Below are 20021 nucleotides of genomic sequence, written 5' to 3'. Positions count from 1 at the left end.
GCTGCCCGCTGCCCGCACCCGGCGCGGCCGGACCCTCCCCGCGGCCTCAGCCCCGGCACGCCGCGCCAGCCGAGCGCGGGAGGCGGCGCGCTGGGGGAGCCCGCGCCCATTGGCGGCCAGAGGGCGCTTGCGCGGCCCCGGCCCCGCTCCCGCCCGCCCCGGCGTGTCAGCCGGGCCATGGAGCGGCCGCCGCCGCCCGCCGGGCCCCGGGCAGCACCGGCCGCGCCACCGGCACCGGCCCGCAGGGGAGGCGGCAGCGGCGGCGCGCCTGCCGGCAGCGCCCGGCGCTGCTGCTGGGCGCAGTGACAGCGCTCCCCGGCCGCGCCGGCCCCGCCTGCCTCCCGCCGCCTGCCGCCGCCTGCGATGCTCAGTGAGTGGGGACCGGCCCGGGGCCGCGGCCCGGGGCCCGCACGGGGGGGCGCGGGGGCGGGGCCGGCGGCGGGAGCAGGGCCCGGGCGTCCCGCCGGCCGCCTCGTGGCGGAGGCCCGCAGGCCCGGGCCGGCCGGCGGCTCCCGGAGGGCGGCGGGGGCACCTCGGGCACGGGCGCGGCCCTGGGGCAGCCCCGGTGCGGACGGGGCCGGGAGCGTGCCCTGCGCCTGGAGGGCGCTGGGGGGCCCCTGCTCGTGATATCCTCCTTTCCCTTGGAAAGTGCGTGGGTTTAGAGAGCGTCCTCTTATCGCGCCATCTCTCTTCCTTTTTCTTTTTTCCTCCCTTTTTTCTTTTTCTTTTTTTTTTTTTTCTTTTTTTTTAATATTGACAGGAGAAGACTTTAACTTTCGCGTCCCTTCAGCGAACGCCCTTCGGCCCGCGGCGCAGCCCCAGGACGGGCGTGGGGCCCCGCAGGGCTGCCGGCCCCGGTGTCCCCCGGCAGGGCCCAAGAGCCAGCAGTGCCTGGTCCCGCGGCTCCGCTCGGCCCGGGAAGGGCCCAGGGCTGGCGGAGCTGGAGCCGAGGTGGTGTGGAGTGGGCTGGAGGAAAGCGTGTCCCGCAGAGGACATCGGTGAAGCGCTGCTTGGCACCGCCTCGGGGCCGCGGGGGAGGTCGTGGGGGAAACAATGTGGAATTGGCAAAGCGTCATTCCTGGATTGTGAGCCAGACCTCGGTCCAAATGCAAATGGATTCATGCTCTTTTAAAATCACAGCTGTTCCCTTTCTGCCTCTTCACATGAATGCCACTGCTCAGGCAAAAGCTTTCTCCGTAATTCCTGCTTTCCTATTTTGCACCACCACCATGCTCTCCGAGTCAACTTGTCATGTTTACTTGTCCGTTTTTGTGAATTGCAGCTGCTGCATGTGCAACATCCCTTGGCTCCAAGTTCATGGTTATCTTCGTATCAGTTTATCCTTATGTCGTTTATTCTGGAATTTTGTAAATTTCAGATTATCCTAATGTCACACAATTAAAAATTGAGACCTGTTATTGTTGGTTGCCCCCAGATTTCACCTGCAGTGAAAAAGGAGAAAAGATTATTTTTTGCTGTCTATAACTGAGGCCTGAGACAGAGTTCTTATTAGAGAATATTCAAAAGATGCTTTTGTTTTATGCTTTTATTGGTTTGGGGGTTGGATGTTTTTTAACTTAGCTCTCTGACGCTCACAACCTCCCAACAGATTGAGGTCTTTCCTCAATCTGTTGGGAGAAATAAACTGCTGCCCCAGTGTCAGGACTGGAATACAGAGTCTTTAAAAGCAGTGTTTCCAGTGCTAGTTTTTAAGCTTTTTTTAGTGTGTTTGTACTGGGATTATTTCAAAGCTGTGGAATCTGCCTAAACCTGTACCTGAAATGTGGCATAGGCATGAAAATAATTTCCTTGGCCCAGTGCTTAGTTCACAACTAATTTCCAGCTTTTCCAGGAAGGAGGAATTTGCAATGTGTTTTTTGTTGTTAGTTCTGCTCTGGCTTCTTTTTCAGTGGTTTTGGTTCCTCAGAAAAAAAATTACGCTAACCTTTTTTCAGTGCTCCAGTTTGGAGCACTGCAGAAGATGCTGCATTGTAGCTCTGCATTCTCTCAATGTGATCTTTTCTCTCTCTTTCCTTATGTATTTTGCTTATCAGTAAAATTAGTTAATGGCGTTAGTATTTGTTATTCTCTTTGGCTGTTCAAGGAGAACGAGACAGCTGGGACTTCTGAACAATTGTTTCAAGCTTTATGCATTTCATGGACAGGGAACTCTATATGCTTTCAGTTTATTGCGTATTTTGGAGATTATCTTCAGTAATGAGAGCTAGAGTTAAAATTGATTGAAAGTTAAAAATGGCAGGCTTGTCCTTTTATGCCTTTAAACTCTGCATCGTTCACCTGTTGTGAATTGGCGTAGTTGAACTAGGCTGAAGGCATTTCCATCCTTATGTTTATTTTATGATACACTCTAATTTTGATGAAGGGCTCAATACAGTATATCTGTAGGAGTGTTGGTTTTGCTCTTGCACTTTTCATGAATGTTTTTCCTGCCTAGTTCTTTTTAATGCGGAATGTGAAGTAAAAAGGCAAATTGAAGGAAGAAGCAAAGAGCTGAAATTAGAGTGTGGGTGACAGTGTGTCTGATGCCAACAGGTGTTTCTTGGTGAAGACGCATTTCCTTAAGGTAGTTCCCGTTGTGTCACCTGAGAGTAGGGAAAAAATTCTCCTTGAATACTGCTGGTAACATCCCCTACTGTGACTGCAGGGGGGAGTGCATAGGGGAGCAATAATAAACTGTACAGATTGCATAAATGCCTCGGTTTATTGCTTGAATGCCTTGGTGTGGACCTGGACTAATCACTTGTACGTGAGTCCATGCTGCTGGCTGAAATGCAGAATGGTAACAATACCAATTATGAAGCTTAGTGAAGGGTATTTTTTTAGGAGGGTGCTAAGTTGCTGGTCCATCCTTGTGTCTGCTCTCCTTTGTGGTCTTGGTAAGAGTTCTGTCTTTCCTACAGTTTTGTGCAGCAGAAGTGTTACACTTGAGACAGTGTCTCAGAAGTTCTTTAACTGCAGGGAAGATGAAAAGGAAGTTTGCTTTTGGAGTGGAAAAAGGTGTTGAAAACTTTTTATTTTAATGAGTCTATCTGGAAATGCTTCAAAAACTCCCACCTCTTAATGCCCCTTCCCCATCTTCAACTGTTACTTAACCTGTGGGAACAAATGGGAATCTTTCTAAGGTTTTCACCCAAACACGTGGGTTTGCAATTCCATATATCTGTTGAAAGTGAGCTATTGCTGAAACCTTGCATCCTCATCCACTTGCACCTAACTTGACAGAAGAGTTACTGTTCTAACAAGTAGAATAAGCACTGAAGTGTGCATGGGTATTAGAAAAAACTCATAAGTAATAATGTCCTTTGGTAGAAATAATGGTTCTTAAAAAGGGAAGAAGGGCATCCTTGTGTCTCTCAGAGAAGTTGTGTTTCATCAGATTTAGCTGTTCAAACCAGAACGCACTAGCACTCAGGAAACATTCATGTCATTGGTAGTGGGGCTGTAAGGTGTTGAACAATCTCCAGGCAGCCTTTACCTGGTGTTGTGGTAGGAAAAAAATCCTGTGGCTTAGGTCTACTTTATTTAAAGCCTTTGAGGTTGTTTAGACTTTGTGTATAGTCAATGGCTATTGTGAAGGATTGGTGCAGTCAGTGACTACTCAAATAATAAGGGAGCTATTGCTTTCATCTTACTGAGGTTCCTTTATTACAAGTCAGGGGCTAAAAGGTAGCATTTGGCTCGTTTTGATTTTCAGGTGCTTCCAAGTGGTGTTTGTGAGGATGGCTTCCTAAATGTATATTAAAAAACCTTCAAAGGATTCTTTTAGTTTCAAACTTTTGTAGGAAGGTCAAGGCAGGTGACAAAGACAGAAGGCTTGGCTTTTAATTTCCCTCTTTTTTCCCTGGGAAACCTATCTGAGTGAAGTGCCAGAAGTCTAGCTCTAACCTTTAAGTTCGGCCAATAAGCTATTGCTTCTTGGACTCCCCAAATAGATTTGCTCTATAAAGCATTATGTTTCCAAAATTTCCATGTTTGTATGTTAATTTTTGATTCCACTGGATCTTCTGTAGTGGTGTTGTTTTCGGGTTTTTTTCTTGGTTGGTCAAGCAGAGGAAGCAGAAAATGACTGAAGATTACTCAAACTGCTGCTGTCAAAACTCAAGGAGGAGAGACATTCCCTTTTTATGAGCTATTTTTAACAAAAATGCTTCAGTTCACCATTGCGGTTTTAGTCCAGAATCCTCAAAATTATTTTTGAGTCCTCTGTGAAATTAGTAGAATTAGGCAGCAAAATATCTTGACAGATCTAAAGAGTGTCTAGTTAGGCCATAGTACTGAGAGGCAAATTTCCTGAACGTTCTGTCTCATATTCAGCAATGCAAATACAGAGATGTTTGTTTTCTATCAGTATTAATGCAGCTACAGTTCTAATTTGATCCCGGCTTACCCCATTAGAGGCTCATCACCTCTTTCTTTTCTTTCGAGGTCATGAAACGCGTACGCACAGAACAGATTCAGATGGCAGTGTCCTGCTACCTCAAGCGCCGTCAGTATGTGGACTCGGAAGGTCCCCTAAAACAAGGGCTGAGGCTGTGTCAGACTGCTGAAGAGATGGCAGCTAATCTCACAGGTAATCCTTCCGTATTTTCCATGACTACCTCTTGGCAGAGTTGTGAGCATGTGTGCTGGCAGCTATATGAATTTGTCTGCACATATGGACATTTCTCCTTTTGAAATGAAGAAATTTCTCAGTGTTAAGTTGACATGAATTATGAACTTTTGAATAATGAAAATGTGGGTGGAAGTGTAATGAGGTGACATTCGTAGTCAGTGAAACATCAGGCTGAAGTACCATGTGAGGATAGTGGAAAATACACATATTTTATCCCGAACTATGTGAAGTCCGGTGAGTAGTGGTGCTTTGGAATGAAGGAGAGAAGAACCTAGATGAGAAAGGAAGTAGAAGCAGGAAATTCTGTTGTACCTTTGTACTTCAGCAGAATTATATAATGTGAAATTAAAGTGATAAGGCTGTATCTTTTCCTGGCATAGTCAGCTTCATAGTTATGAAGAGTCTGATCTGTCATTTGGGGAAAAAACCCAGAACCTTCAGTGGATGAGACAAAGCATGCAGGAAGATATTTCTCTTTCTTAAAGACTTTTGAATCCTGCCACACTACTTGCTTTCCAGATTGTGTCTGTGACAGTTTTCATTGTAATTACTTTTTTGTCTTAAACTCTGCTGCTGCTTGAGCACATAGAAATACTGGATAGAAATGCAGATGTTATAGAGATTAAATTTACTTGTAAAAGTAATAGAAAATACTAGGCTGACATTTTGGGTAAAAAAGCAAGGAGAAAATTTTTTCTGTCAGTGAAACTGTTTAGATTTATGGCAGTATCTCAGACAAAGGTGAATGCTGGGGGCCCTTGTAATATAACTTGATTTGACAAAATATTAGTAGCTTTATAACTGTGTTTGTGGCTAGATAAGAGTGGATGCAGGAACAGATTTTCGAGCTTTAGAGTATTTTACCATAGTTAACCATCCAAAGATGAGTGACCTGTAGATAAATGTTCAGGATAACTCCCTCAGTGGCCCGGAGAAAACTGGACAATATTTCATTATTAGAAGCAACTTAATGTCTTAGTTATTTTCATTTCCTTGGTTTTTTTCAGCCTAACTATCAGAAGTTTATTGAGGTCCCTGAAAAAGTACTGGGGAGGATAGGGAAAGAATGAAATCAAAGTAAACTGGTGAATTGTTTTTCAATGGGAGATTTTATTTGAGAAGTGAGTAGAAAGGTCAGTGTCAAAACATGCTCAGAATGTGATACCAGCCATATGAGGAGGACACAGAAGGGTCTGAAGTAGTGGAGATGAACTGGATTACAAGCCCTTACATGAGCACGTGCTCATGCAGAAAAAAAAAATATTTCAATAAAGGGTGTGAATGAGTGTGTGTTTGGGGTGAATGAGTGTGTGTTTGGGGTTTGTATTTTTTGCTGATCTTCCACCAAATGTTATTACTAAATTTCATATTAGTCTCTATCCTCTTGCCAGTGCATGGGTTTTGTGGATGGTGATTGAGAATTCAGTCATCAGTTTTCATTAGAACTGAAAATGGGCTGCTCTCATGTGTTCAGCTGCTTACTACTTCTTGTTAAACGTGCTTGCAGTGAGCTGTCAGTAAGCATGCTGCAGTTCCATCAATGACTGTTAGAAAAGCAAACCTGAGCTTGTTACTTAATCTGACCACAGATGCTGAAAATAATTTCTGCTGCAGTCATCTTAGTTTTGTGAACTGAGTAAAAACTGAGCAGATTGTAAAGCCTGCAGTGCTTTATTTTGGGGAAAGTGATCAAATGTGTTTTTCTGAAGACGTTTTTGCTTTTTCCTTAGAAAAGCTCACTTTGCTTTTTGTGTTCAGCTCTTTCGTTTGACTTCTAAATTAACTAGAAGAATTGTGTGTGAATGGAGTGCTTTGGAGGGGACCTTGGAAAATTATCTGGTCCAACCTTTTCTGTGGGAGAGGGAGCCCAGATGAGATTATCTAGAATTCTATCTGATCATATCTGCAGTAGAATACAGCACAGAGCTTCCTTGTGATTATCCCATATTTTTGTAGAAAACAGGAACAGTATCTGAGGACAGAGTGAGTGACCAAGAGCAGGTTCCTCTAATAATGCCCATAGCCCTGTTAGCGCATATGACCAGCTGAAATAATGTACAATTGCACATCACACTCACCTAAAATAGGAATCAGTTGCTGTTACACAGCATTTATAGTAGCCCCACATTTGTTAGCTGGAAGCAATTCTGCCAGTAGGCAGCACACAAGACCAGGAGGGTACTGTCCACATTCCTGAGTTAGGAGTGAAGTCCTTTGAATCTCCTGTCAGGTTGCATAGCTGGCTGCACTTATTGAATATGAAGAAGCAAATATTTCCAATAGATTTTCTTATGACCACTGCGGAAGGTGGACAAGAAACTGTGGTACGTTTATTAATGTATGAAAAAGATAAAGACAGTGTTTTATTTCTACCAGGTGGAAAATGTGTGTGAATCAGTTGACTTCTTGATCCTTTTTGCAGTTCTCATTGGTTTAAGGTTTTGGGAAGGCAAAGAATTGGAATTTGTTAGAACTGTCTGGTATGTAGGGTTCATTTACCATTTTCTGGATAGTATCATTACTGAATCATTACTAAAGAATAGGCAATGGTTGCCCAGTATGACTGTTTCAGGACAGGTAGACAAAGCTGACACTTCACTTTCTGAAGCAGAAAGTACACATTAATTTTGGAATTACGTTGCTAATGCAGAGAAAGTTGCGGCATGGAGAAAATATCTCATGAAGTCCAGGCCAATGAGCTGTGCTTGCAAAGCATGAGCAAGGTGGCAGGCCATTCCCACTCCTGCAGAAATGAGACCACCAGATCTCTGAAGAGTTGTTACATATAATCCTGTGGTAGCCTAATGGTGAGACAGGCCCTCATATTCCTGTATGTCTTTGCTTTTACAAAGAGTTGTATGGGTGACAGTCGAAACTGTCACCAAGTATTCTTGAGTTACTATGTGTGCATAATGCAGTTTACTTTCTCGTGCTGAATATTGATTATATTCAATTTGACGTGCAAATAGCAGAGCTTTTTACTTTAGCTGTTGAGTAGCACCAGTGTGTGAGCCTGGAGTTCTAACCGTCTGAGTTTCTGAAGCAGCCGGGCTGTAGAAAGCTCAGTGTAGCTGTGCCTTTCAGCAAGTTATGTTTGTTTATATCTAAACTGATTTAAGAGATGGTATCATATTGGTGCTGGAATCTGGTTTTGGTGATGTTTTTTTGGGTTTTTTTTCCCCCGTGAGAGCATGAGCTCAGCCCATCTCTCTGTTTCAAAAGCTGAATTCAGCTTGCCGAACATACCTCTTGTATTTACATAAGCTGAAGGAAGGTAAACATGTGTCTTACCAGAGAGAGAAGAAGAGAGAGAGGAGTGGGGGAAGAATAGTGACAGGCTGCCTGTGTACCATGTGCTGATCTCTTTCTAATTAGAGGCATTGAGATGAGCTGGAGCCCGGCCTATCTCCCTTTAGCGTGTGAACATTTGATAATGTTGTTTATAGACTCCCAGGGCTGGCAGACTTGTGCCTCTGTGCATGAGCCAAATGCTGGAACAAAAAGCCCCCCAGTCAATCAGGAGTAGAAAGGCAGAGGATGGAAAGTGGTGGCAGGGCAAGGGAGACTGAAATAAATTGAAGTGAAAGTAATAAAATAGGGGATTTGGAGGGTACGAGAGTTGTGATTTTTCTAAAAAAAATCAGAAAGGAAAACAGTGAAACTCTTTGCTCTCTCGTGCTCTATTTAGAACAACAAAACTTGGGTTTCTAATCACTGGTATTTGCATGTGCTTGGGGTTTCTTGATGCACATCTGTAAACTTGCACAAAGTCCCCTGCGGATTCCAGGCTGTTAGCAGAACAGCAGTGGTTTGGTGCCAGAGAAGGAGAAGCCAGTTCCCTTTCTAAACAGTTCAGAACCACTTTTTCCAGAGTCTGGTTCTGAAAAACAGTTTAACAGAGTCTGAGGAGACCATAACAACTGCGTTTGTGGTCAGTTGCCAGCTACCCCTTAACCTAAAATCCTTAGGGAGGAGGGCAGATTTTGGTTAAAAATTAGTAACTGTTTGCTTAGGTTTTCTCCACCACCTCTGTGAGAGTTAATAAATGATAATGATTATAATTTGTTCTAAGTTATAATGACTGGGACAAGAAATCTGAGAATCTGAAGTTATGTCACTGTAGACCTGTTCATGATGGTTGGTGGGACTCACTGAAAAAGAAACTGTATTTTGGAGAATGTTGTGTGTTGCTTTCCTCATCTTTTCTGAGTGTAAAGTTGTAAAACCACTGTTGTAAAACTTGTAAGGGGTCTGTGATGGTTGTTACTCTGAATTCCTTGGGAATTTAAGGTTGTATTTGAAAACTTAAAAATGTGTTCTGGGTGGAGCAGGTGAGTTACTGAGATTTTTAGGGTGGGTTTTGGCTTTTAATGTATTTTCTCATTCACGATCTGTCTAGGTGATTAATGCCATGTTTAAATGCTTTGGACCATGTCATGTTTGGATGGTTGGAAAGATGAAATGTCACTTGAGTGGTTGCATACTTCGGATTTTATGAGAAGCTTTGTTTTCAGACACACGTGTAAAAATCCTTAAATCCTCATGTAATTTTTTGCTTCTTCTGTTTCATAGTCCAATCTGAGTCTGGTTGTGCCAACGTTGTGTCTGCAGCTCCCTGCCTGGCGGAGCCACAGCAATATGAAGTACAGTTTGGACGATTACGCAATTTTCTGACAGGTAAATCAGGAAGCAAGGAAGAAGAAAGTAGCTGACTTTTTTGTCATTTCAATGAGTGAAGGGCGTGATAATAAAATTCAAAGCCATGTGTCTAACAATGTTTTGATTTCTGGTTTTGGGATTTCAGTTAAAATAGGAATATTTAATTTTTCTTTTTTGATTGTTTTCTGTGTGCTGAATAGCTCTGAGTTTTGTAGATGGCTGGCTCTTTGCCCTTTCTTTATCAAGCATTTGCCCATTGTAGGTGTTCTAGACAACACCCTATTTACACAGGACAGAAAGGAAAATTAGTGTTTTTATGTGAAAGGCAGGTAACTGAGAAATGACCGTAGTTCTTTGTCTCCTAGTTTAAGGATTTTTTTTTTTTATCCATAATTGGCTTGTTTTTATGATGATTTGGATTTTTAAGGGAGAATCTGTTCCTGTAAATTCAGATGTACTGGCTTTGAGACTGGAGCAGTTCAGCAAAGTAAAAAGATTCTTACTCCATAAAGATACAAAAGACAAATCTATTTTTTTTTCCAATTATTCAATAGTTTTTTTAAAAAGGTACTCTTGGGAATGTCCTTATTTCTTCAATAGGTCCCCAACACAGGAAGAAGAAAGGAGATAGAATTTTTAAAGAATAGTACCAAGGAAAGTGAAGTTGTCGCATACAACATTTGTTGTAGGGATTTGATCCCAGTGTGCATAACACCCAGATTATTATTATTATTTCTGATACTTTGGGAAGGGAAGGGAGCAGGAAGGCAAAGGCAGGAAATAGTGAATTATTTGAGCCTTGATATCTACAGCAGTTCAATACCTTTGCACTTTAGTATTTGAAGTAAATCCTTATGGTTTAATAGATTTTTAGAAGTATGATAGCTCTGTTCAGTGCTTGGTGAAGTGCTTGCTTAATGCTTGATGAAGTGCTAGGTTTTGGTGTTCAGGTTGACTTTTCATCTTCTTTGTCCCTCTTGCTCTAGTTTGATATCTTACACACATGAACTACTTCTGTTTGTTCAAGGGAATAGCTTGCCAACCAGCCACAAGGCACAGCAGGACACTTCCCATTTCTGTGAGGACTGGGCAGGGGATTAGTGACATGGAGTAACTTAACTAACTAGTCTTTAGATCGGCCACCTGCTGAAAGCAGGCAAGATGGGTGTTTGATAAGGTTGCTCAGAGCCTTTTCCAGTCAGGTTTAGAAAATCAAACACTCTGGAGATTGCTGTGCATCTCTGTGGCCCTGCTGCAATTCAGTCAGAATTTCCCTTGCAGCAGCTTGTCTGTTGTCCTTCCACTGAGCATCTCTGAGAAGAGGCCGGCTCCTTTTCCTGTATAATGTCCCACTGGGTACTGAAGGCAAGGAGTTGAAAACCCCCTTATTCTACAGGCTAGACAGACCCAGCTCTTGTAACTTCTTCATATGTTCTCAGGAAACATTTTCCTTGTTCCTTTTTCTGCCAACTTCCCATCTCTTCCCTTTTTCCCCTACTGCAAAGTTTCATTTTTGGACAAGTACACCTGCAGAAAAAAAAGACCTGCTGACTGCTCAGAGCTTTTACTGCATGCAGGCCACTGTTTTCACTAGCTTTGGCCCAGTTTCAGTGGGATAGGAAGGAGAGTGATGCTCAAGTGTGCGAATATGTATGTGTACACTGCACACCACACATACTCTGTAGTTACTCCTGTAGAAATGAGAGAGGCACAGTATGAACTAGAGACAAGTGTGGAAGAACGCTCAGCACAAAGGAAAAATAAACTAATGGAAAGGGAGAAAAGAGAAGATGCATTGGTGAGTGGCATGAAGGAAGAGCATGTTGAAAAGCAGCAATGCCTTTTGCATTTTAAGGATCTGCAAATGTTTGAAGATCAGCAGTGCCTGTTTTCCAGTAATTTGGACCATTTGGTCCTGTGGTAGTAACTCACTGCGGTCTGTTTGTTGCTATGGTGTTCGGCAGGGCTCCACTCCTCACAGCTCCCTGCAGCTGGCAAACAGCCCCAGAGAAGCTGGGGAAGGAGGGGTGGAGCTGTTGTACAGATCAGCCTCTGCAAGGTACAGCACAGCCTAATCGGGGTTTGTTACACTGTGTACTAGGAATTACTGCTGGGATTTGCCTTGGCAGAGAGAGAAGAGCATGTACATGAGGAGGCACAGAAATAAAACAAGAGCACAGTATATTGCAGTACATTCTGGAAACTGTAGCTTCCTTTCCCCTGAAGACTAATCAGTTCCATCCAAAGCACCACACTCAGGTTTTACTTAAGCTGAGAGAAAAAAAGCCACCAAAGCTCAGGCCAATCAAGCTAGGTAAATAACATTGGCTTAAACACTTAAAATACTCTTTTAAATGTTATTAATACATTTTTAAAGTTAATTTATCACAATAAAGGGTACAAAGGGCATACTATTTCTCTTGAAATAAATGGGGAAAATTCAACTGTCATGTATTTTATGAGGTGGTTTATTATTAGCTGTCCCACACCTGAAAAGGGTTTTTGAAACCTCTACATTTTGTTCTGACAAGATGCCTCACTGATAAGGCAATCGCTATTGTACCTCCTTTAGGTGACAGAAGAGGTTCGCTTAGATGTGCCAACAAATGTGTCTTTCTGCTTGCTCTCTGGTGTCACTGTCAAGGCTTTTTCAGTAGTCATCCTTGATCTGTTTTATTCTCAGTAGGAAGTGGTTTGAGAAATCATTCAAAGTTTGTTGTTGTTTTTTTTGATATAGATTCAGATTCCCAGCACAGCCATGAAGTGATGCCTCTTCTATATCCCCTCTTTGTCTACCTCCATCTGAACATGGTCCAGAATGGCCTAAAAAGCACAGTGGACAGTTTTTACAGCCGCTTCCATGGCATGTTCTTGCAGAATGCCAGCCAGAAGGATATCATTGAACAGTTGCAGACTACCATGACTATTCAAGATATCCTGTCCAACTTGAAGCTCCGGGCTTTTCTGGACAACAAATATGTCATCCGCCTTCAAGAGGACAGCTACAACTACCTTCTTCGCTACCTCCAAAGTGACAACAACAACGCCCTGTGCAAAGTCCTGACCTTGCACATTCACCTGGATGTGCAGCCTGCCAAGAGGACTGACTACCAGCTCTATGCCGGTGGGAGCTCCTCGCGCAACGAGAGCAACGGCCTGGAGCCCAGCGATGTGCCAGCTTCCATTCTGCAGAATGAGGCAGCACTGGATTTACTGCAGGACAGCATTAAACGTGTCAAGGACGGGCCCCCTTCCTTAACCACCATCTGTTTCTATGCCTTCTATAACACAGAGCAGTTGCTGAACACTGCAGAGATTTCACCAAACAGCAAGCTGCTCGCTGCTGGGTTCGATAACTCCTGTGTGAAGCTGTGGAGCCTGCGCTCCAGGAAGTTGAAATCTGAGCCCCACCTTGTTGATGTGTCCCGCATCCGTTTGGCTTGTGACATTCTAGATGAGGAGGTCTGGATACTCTTGTTTTGTTTTTTTTTCCCCTTGTTCCCCTTCTGCTGACCTGTTTTGAATGTGGATTGTTGAGTATCTACTAAGGTCTTAGGGAACTTTGAGGCTGTTTCACAACCTGTCTGCCTTGATACACAGATTTTATAACCTATTCTCATCCTCGTTCTTCTATGCAGGGGTTGTAAGTGCTAAACTGAAGTGCCATCACTCTGTGCTTAGGTCACAGTTCGTTAGTCCTAGATGCTGGTCCCCCTCCTCCAGCTGTCATTGAACAGATGATAGTAGATGGGCAACCAAGAAAGGACAGGCTCCCTTCCCTGAGGAGCATGGAGCCTTTTTTGGGATGGGAGGATGAAACAAGGCAATACAGGCAATGAAAACACAGTGTCAAATGAAAACTAGAAGGAAAGTAGCTCAGAACAACCAGGCAGAAGGGTGAAGAGAAGGGCAGAGACACAGGAAGAGGAAAATAGAGACATAGTAAGGAAAGAGCTAAAGAAGTCTGATCAGATGCTTATGTGCAAAACTATTTCAGGTATCACGTTGATTTACCAGAGGTCAAGAGTTACGGAAAAATTATGCAAAATGTCTCTTAAGGAATCTGAAATGTAGAAACTTCAGAGGCTTCCTACTCCAGAGTGCTGGAGACAAGGACAGGGATGTGTGTACCTTCACTTTACGTGCAATGCTAGATGGCATCTTCTGCTTGACCTTGTTTCTTTTTCTTTCTAGTCACACCCTTCCTTCCCTCTCCACACAACTGCCCAAGCAGCAATTTATATCTGGTTAGAGATCAAAATTTTGACTCTTCTGTTGTTTAATCACTCTTCTAAAAAAAACCCAAACTCATTTGTTCTTATGGGTGTTTAGCAGGAGAGACACCCTTTTTTCCTCTGTTTTTTCTTCTAAAAAGTACTTAATGGCAAGGTTCTATTTATTTTGGAAGATTGCCAAAAGCTTGGTGTATTAGGGGATTTGTGATTAGGGATTGCTTTGTTAAAAAAGCTTGAGAAAGAGGCAGGTATCAAGGTGAGACAGCACAGCAGCATGTTCACTGCCTCTCAGGTTAACCCTTTTTGCAAAGTGAGCAGGCAAGTGGTGCAGACTAGCCCAAAATGGAGCTGTGGACTTGTTTTCATTATGAACTCATAGGCCATGAACTATTGTGTATTGCCCATCATGGAAGCCAACACAGGAGAATTTGTCTGGTAAATCAGACAAATCCTTGGCTCTGGATTATGGAAAAGTGCAATATTACCAGGTTATCAGAGTGTGTGTATTAGCTTTCTTTGGAAGGTAGTCATAGACTTGCTTTTGTACATGTAATAGGAGACATCTATGGAATCCTGAATGCAAATGGCTTTTGGTGGCTATTAAATGTTTTGTCTACCCTGCAGTTTTTGTGCACAAATCTAAAGCCAAAACCTAGTAAAAAAACCAGCATAGATCAAACAGCACATCACTGCCCTGAATAATTTCTGCAATTGACAAAACAAATAGTGACCTGAGCAGGAGCTCAGAGTTGAGGGAGGATACCACTATCATCCTGAACACAAACTTGGTTCCCAAATGCAAATGAAAGCCTCTTGACTACAAGGAAATAAATTCAGTTATCTGGGGGCCCTAAGCAAAAATACACAGGCCCCCACAGCATTGCAGATGAGAACAGGCCAGCACTTGCTTTGATGCCATGGTAGAGGAAGCCAAGATACCAAGACCAAACCAGACTACCTTGACTGAACTGCAGCTCAGTGTGAGCAGGGCCTGTATTTCAAATTGTCACTGCAGTCTGATCAGTAGCAATTCACAGGGATAAAGCTGATATAAACTTCAACAAGGAACAAAAATTCTAAATGTGTTTTGACCTTATTTCTGTGAGTTCTATAGAATAACTTGTGAGGAGTTTAAAATTTGGTTTGGTTGATTTCTGTGTTTAATTAGCTTTGGATGATGTATTTAAATAGTAATGCATTAAGTAAGTAGTCTTCAGCCTGTCTTTTTTATTTTCTGCAAGGAAACAGATCCTTTCTTTTATGAAAAAGGTCTAAAATCATGCTAGTTTCAGTGGATGTTGTTCAGGGTGGCACTAAAGCTACTCTGTTGGGTTTATTAATTCTTCTTGTGAAGGGATGTGTGTATATATATATATAAATGAGGTCGAGACTTAGCAAATGTGTTAGAACATTTTTTCCTAGTCCATGTGAAGCCTTTGTGTCACTAAGGTCAAAGTCATCTTGTAGGTGTAGTTTTACTAAATTTTGCTCAGTGTGGTGCTGCAGTGTACTTCACTAGTGTAGTTTTGCTTCTTGCAAGTAAGAGAGGCTTCTTATTTTGGGGTAAAGTAATTCTGTTTTCTTTATAGTAGCATCTTACAAATGCCACTTTATAGTCTCTCTTACTTTGGGTCCAGTATAAAAATGGAGTTTTGTAGCTGTACAAATGAATGTCTTGTCTGTCTCTGCAATTTGACCATGCTCATTGCTGAAACTCCATAAATCAGCATCAGAAAATAATGCTGTTCCAAGCCACAAAAGTGCCAGCCTTAAATCCTGTGAAGACTAAGACTTGACCCCATTTAGCTCTGCTTCTAAAGTTCTGCTTTTAAGTGGCAGTGGTCCTTCAAGTGGTAACAAGTGGGGATGATGCTGACACCTTGTTTGATGGCAGATGGGAGGGAATTCTGGAAGGAGCAGTAAAAAATGTCGTGCAAAGAGAGCCATCCTTCCTCATCATTCCCTGCTAGGGCATCTCTGCTTTAGGCAGATCAGAGATCTTCCCTTTTGACATCTTAAGAGCACTGCAGGATGAGAGGAAAACCTGTGTACTGGTTAGAAAAAAAGAAAAGGAGAAATGTGAGATTATGGTTTGTTTTTCTTTGAGGCTATCATTGTTGCTTTTTGAGGCTTGGTGGCTGCACTTGCAGCTGCCTTGCTAATCTGGTCAGCAGACTAACTTGAATAGGGAGGAAACTGAAAACTGTGATGACTCAGAAGCATTACAGATGTACTGTTTTCAGTGAGCTATGACAGGAGTGTGCAGTTGTGCTAAGTGGGTGTCAAACAGAAAGATAAGATTTGCTACCTGTGACCATATAGGAGTGTGGGTTTCAATGCTGCAGAAGGCGTTGTTAAATCTCCTGGTAGTGTAATACCAGGAGGGAAGAGGAGGTGCTTGCAGACAGCCCATGTAGCCTTGTATTTGAATGCACAAAATTAAGTACCTGGACTTGGAAAATTTGCAGAAACTGTAGTACAATACAGGCAGCTTGAATGGGCTTCCACTGGTAACTTGTCAGGAATCTTATGGTCATAATTAAATAGTATAAAATGCTGCAGGTATCGACCATTCTCCTTTAATGTGGTAACACAGCCTAGAGATGCTGTGGATTCCAGTAAGCCATGCTCTATCTGAGGTAGAAAAGCAATTTGAATAAGAATGGGGCTTTGCATGCCAGAGCCTGCAGTTTCTCTCTGCCTCACCTCCGTAGCAGAGATGAGGTTGGCTTCCAGCCACATCATAAAGCTCCCATGGGCACTGACTATGAAGAGAAGCAGCGTTGCTAAATATGGCTTGCTGCCTACTATGTGACATGCTGCTGAGATGGAGAAAGGCAAGGAGGATAGCCAAGTTAGAGTTTGCTCACCTCCAGCCTGAAATTTGAAACCACTGGAGAAGAAGCACTTTCCGGGCTATTGCCAAGTCTGAAGCCTAACTGTCTGTGGGTCCTGAGGTCAAGGAGGTGGGAGATAGAAAGCTGCTTACAGCACACCGACTTCTGCTGCTCTGACTTCTGCTGGTTGTTAACAGTCCAGCAGCCCTGGGGAATTGGGTTTCCTCTCGGGGCAGGAAGTGCTCCTTTTGTAGGAAACGGGCCAGTCTAAGATGATAAATGTTAAAGGGGCTGCTCACAAACAAAAGGATGTTGCATTGAATTTGATGTGCAGAGATTGTCTGTGAATGAGGGTTACTGATTCAGTACTGAGGAATAGTGTCTGCCTGACAGCCCTGAGGAAAATGTGGTCTCAAGCTACTATGCAGCTGCACTCCAAGCAAGGGTTATCTTGCACTGTCAGTGAGACCCCAGCTTGTCAGGCAAGGACATTTCTGAGATCTTTTGAACCCTGTGTAGTCTGTAGCCTTTGAGTGTCAAGAGGTGCTACCTGAGCAGGCTTTTAGAGACTATTCCCTTCCATCGGGAGATTCCTTTAGCACAGCTCACTGAATAATCTTTAAACACAAAAGCCTTTACTTGTTGACTATCTGCCCTGGTACTTGAATTGGAGAACAACAGGATAGAAACGTTTCCAGTGCCATCATTTGTGATTGTTCATCTTCTCCTACACCGAAATAGATACATTGACCTAAATAAGCTGCATGCCTTTGCTATTCTTGAAGGCTGTTCTTTGAGGGTGAGGATGTGAAAGCATCCTGATGGAGCTTAGAGGGAGAAATAGATGTTAGTGCCTTGCTGGGTTTCTGTTCACATGCAGGGTTAAGAAAGAATGTTAAGTAGACAGCTTGTCAAATATGCTTTGTCTTTCCATCTCCTGCCTTTTGTTTCAGACATCTGTGATTGTTTCCCTCTACTGTGAGATTCACTTCCAACAATGACCACACAAAAAGAGTAGATGCCAAGATCCATTTTTAACATCTTAGCCAAATGTTTTTAGTGGAGTGGATAGAGACCATGCATATGTTTTTAGCAAAATGAAAAATGTCATAAAATATTTTTTCCCCTCTGTGCCTGCAGTCTCAGGTTAAGATGCCTTCTGAACTGATCATAAAGCTACCAAAATTAAAGATAATGCCTTTATAGCAAGTCTTATCTCACCATCTCTTACAGTATTGGCTTAGAGCAAATGCACCAGCAATGTTTGTGTCTCAGAGTTGCACGAACTGTGCCACTTCTAAAGTAAATAATCTAACTCCTTCTGTATTAATACCCTCCTGTATTAATAACCTCGTGGAGCTTTCTATATTTGTTGAATGAATTAACACGCTTTCCTTCCTTGTTTCTTTTTCTTCTTTGTGACCAGGAGGAAGAGGATGACAACGCAGGCACAGAAATGAAGATCCTGAGAGGACACTGTGGACCTGTGTATAGCACTAGGTTCCTTTCAGACAGTTCAGGACTCTTATCTTGTTCTGAGGATATGTCCATCAGATACTGGGACCTCGGAAGTTTTACAAACACTGTGTTGTACCAAGGACATGCCTATCCTGTCTGGGATTTGGATATCAGCCCCTGCAGCCTGTATTTTGCCAGCGGTTCCCACGATCGCACAGCGAGGCTCTGGTCCTTTGATCGGACGTACCCGCTGCGAATATACGCGGGCCATTTGGCGGACGTGGACTGCATCAAGTTCCACCCCAACTCCAACTACTTGGCGACGGGCTCCACGGACAAAACCGTGCGCCTGTGGAGCACCCAGCAGGGCAACTCCGTGCGGCTTTTCACCGGGCACCGGGGCCCCGTGCTGGCGCTCGCGTTTTCCCCCAACGGGAAGTACCTGGCATCGGCAGGTGAAGACCAGCGGCTGAAGCTGTGGGACTTGGCATCAGGAACTCTTTACAAAGAACTGAGGGGGCACACAGACAACATAACCAGCCTTACTTTTAGCCCTGACAGTAGTTTGATTGCTTCAGCATCGATGGACAATTCAGTTCGGGTCTGGGACATTCGGAACACTTACTGCAACGCCCCTGCGGATGGGTCTTCCAGTGAACTGGTTGGTGTATATACCGGACAGATGAATAATGTACTGAGCGTACAGTTTATGGCCTGTAATCTTCTTCTAGTGACTGGAATTGCACAAGAAAATCAGGAACATTAATTCTGCTTTTTGTCTTAGGGAAGCGGGTGGGTGTTTTCAATACCAGAGTCCATTGCAAGCTGAGATTACTGACTGTGAAACACTTATCTTCCTCTGCCCCTTTGAAAGGCATGTTCAGAGTGATGCAAATGCTTTAAGATGTCACAAAAATGCCTGTGCTGTTGAACAGATTAAGGAAAAAAAGGAGCAGTGATGAAAATACATATACATTCTAATTTTGTACTTGTAGGAATGGGAAAAAGGGGAGTAAATCCAGTAGCTTGAGGAAACTGAAAGCCTGGTCCAGACAAATGAAACTGCCGACCAGATAAGCTGGTGACCTGCACTTAAATATCCTTCATTGATTGATGGGCACATCTTACCTACTGTTAATTCGGCTTGAGTGTGTGGAGAACTACTGGCCCCGTGGTTTTTGTTTTGCTTTGCTTTTGCTTTCCTGGTATCGCAGAGGACCAGCATTTTTAAGACCCTTCTATTAAAAGAACATTATGTATTTTCTACAGTGATAGTAGTCCTAAATATTTCAGCTCCCTATAGCACTTCTGGAATATTTTGGACTAAGTAAGTAGAAAATACCCTTGTTCTATTTTAGTAAGGGCAAGGAAATCTGACCTCAGTTGGGGCCCATCTCTGCATTGTTGTTTGGGTTTGGTTCCTGGTACTAGCTGTGATTATGTGTATTTATGTTCCATTAATTAGGAAATTTTCTGACTCTGGTTGCACTGTGTTTTGAGGATGGGAGGACAGTGGGGATGGAGTGGTGGCTTTAAGGATAATGAACAACAACTTGCCTTGTCTGGAGGAAGGGCACCATAGAATGGAAACGGCCCAAGTTTGGACTCCTAATGGAAACAGGGCATGGCAACTCACCACTGCACCTTACAGAAAGATTTCCATAAATGGAAATTGGCAGTCTAGGAAGAGGGGGATGAGGAGAAACACACAAAATGACATGGGAAGAAGTAGTTTTACTAAATTATTGTGCGTACAGAGAGGCAGCTCTGCCAGTGTTGGATTTTTCTCAATGTTGCAATACCGGTTTCATGAACAGTTTGTGAGATAAATCATCAGCATTTACAAGGATCTGCAGAAAAAGCACGTTCTAGTTTGTCATTTGGAGAGATTAAATATTTCTGCTTTCTGGAAAGAGTTATTTTGTATTTTGTTTTCTATTAAAAGCATTTAGTTTAAAAAGAAAAATAAAAATTGTTTGGTCCCTTTCTGGGAAATTTGCTCTGGCATGTATGAGAAGAAGAGAGCAGCAGCTTCCCCTACACTGCTTGAGCCAGATCCCACTTGGAGGCTGAATCTGGTGATCTCGCTCACTTGGTGCTGTTTTGATGTCGCCCTACTGGCTTTCCACAGAGCTAATGGGACATGTCATGGAGTGGCCTGGCCTATTGATAAAGCTTTGCAGGTCAGCTGATATGTAT

At 43.3% G+C, this 20021-nt stretch overlaps 1 protein-coding gene across 2 annotated transcripts; it reads left to right on the top strand.

Moving 5' to 3' along the window:
• Positions 1-178: 178 nt before the first annotated feature.
• On the top strand, positions 179-19794 carry TAF5L (TATA-box binding protein associated factor 5 like). 2 transcript variants are annotated; one of them, XM_066315740.1, is made up of 5 exons: positions 179-370; positions 4447-4591; positions 9206-9310; positions 12030-12754; positions 17791-19794. In XM_066315740.1, exons 2-5 carry the CDS (start codon positions 4450-4452, stop codon positions 18586-18588), a joined length of 1770 nt encoding a protein of 589 aa, XP_066171837.1. In that variant the 5' UTR covers positions 179-370; positions 4447-4449; the 3' UTR covers positions 18589-19794. The 2 variants fall into 2 exon arrangements, with proteins under 2 accessions (XP_066171837.1, XP_066171838.1); XM_066315741.1 differs by lacking the exon at positions 179-370 and adding an exon at positions 502-648.
• Positions 19795-20021: the final 227 nt, after the last annotated feature.

This window comes from Sylvia atricapilla, chromosome 3, assembly GCF_009819655.1.
Source record: "Sylvia atricapilla isolate bSylAtr1 chromosome 3, bSylAtr1.pri, whole genome shotgun sequence".
Classification (NCBI taxonomy): Eukaryota; Metazoa; Chordata; class Aves; order Passeriformes; family Sylviidae; genus Sylvia; species Sylvia atricapilla.
The sequence above is the reverse complement of the archived record's forward strand: the minus strand, read 5'-3'. Positions and strand labels throughout refer to the sequence as shown.

Excerpts from the sequence above, each read along its gene's own strand:
- TAF5L (XM_066315740.1), top strand. The coding sequence starts at position 4,450 with ATGAAACGCGTACGCACAGAACAGATTCAGATGGCAGTGTCCTGCTAC. Across the intron at positions 4,592-9,205 it reads GATGGCAGCTAATCTCACAG|TCCAATCTGAGTCTGGTTGT; the intron begins GTAATCCTTCCG and ends TCTGTTTCATAG. Across the intron at positions 12,755-17,790 it reads GTGACATTCTAGATGAGGAG|GAGGAAGAGGATGACAACGC; the intron begins GTCTGGATACTC and ends CTTTGTGACCAG.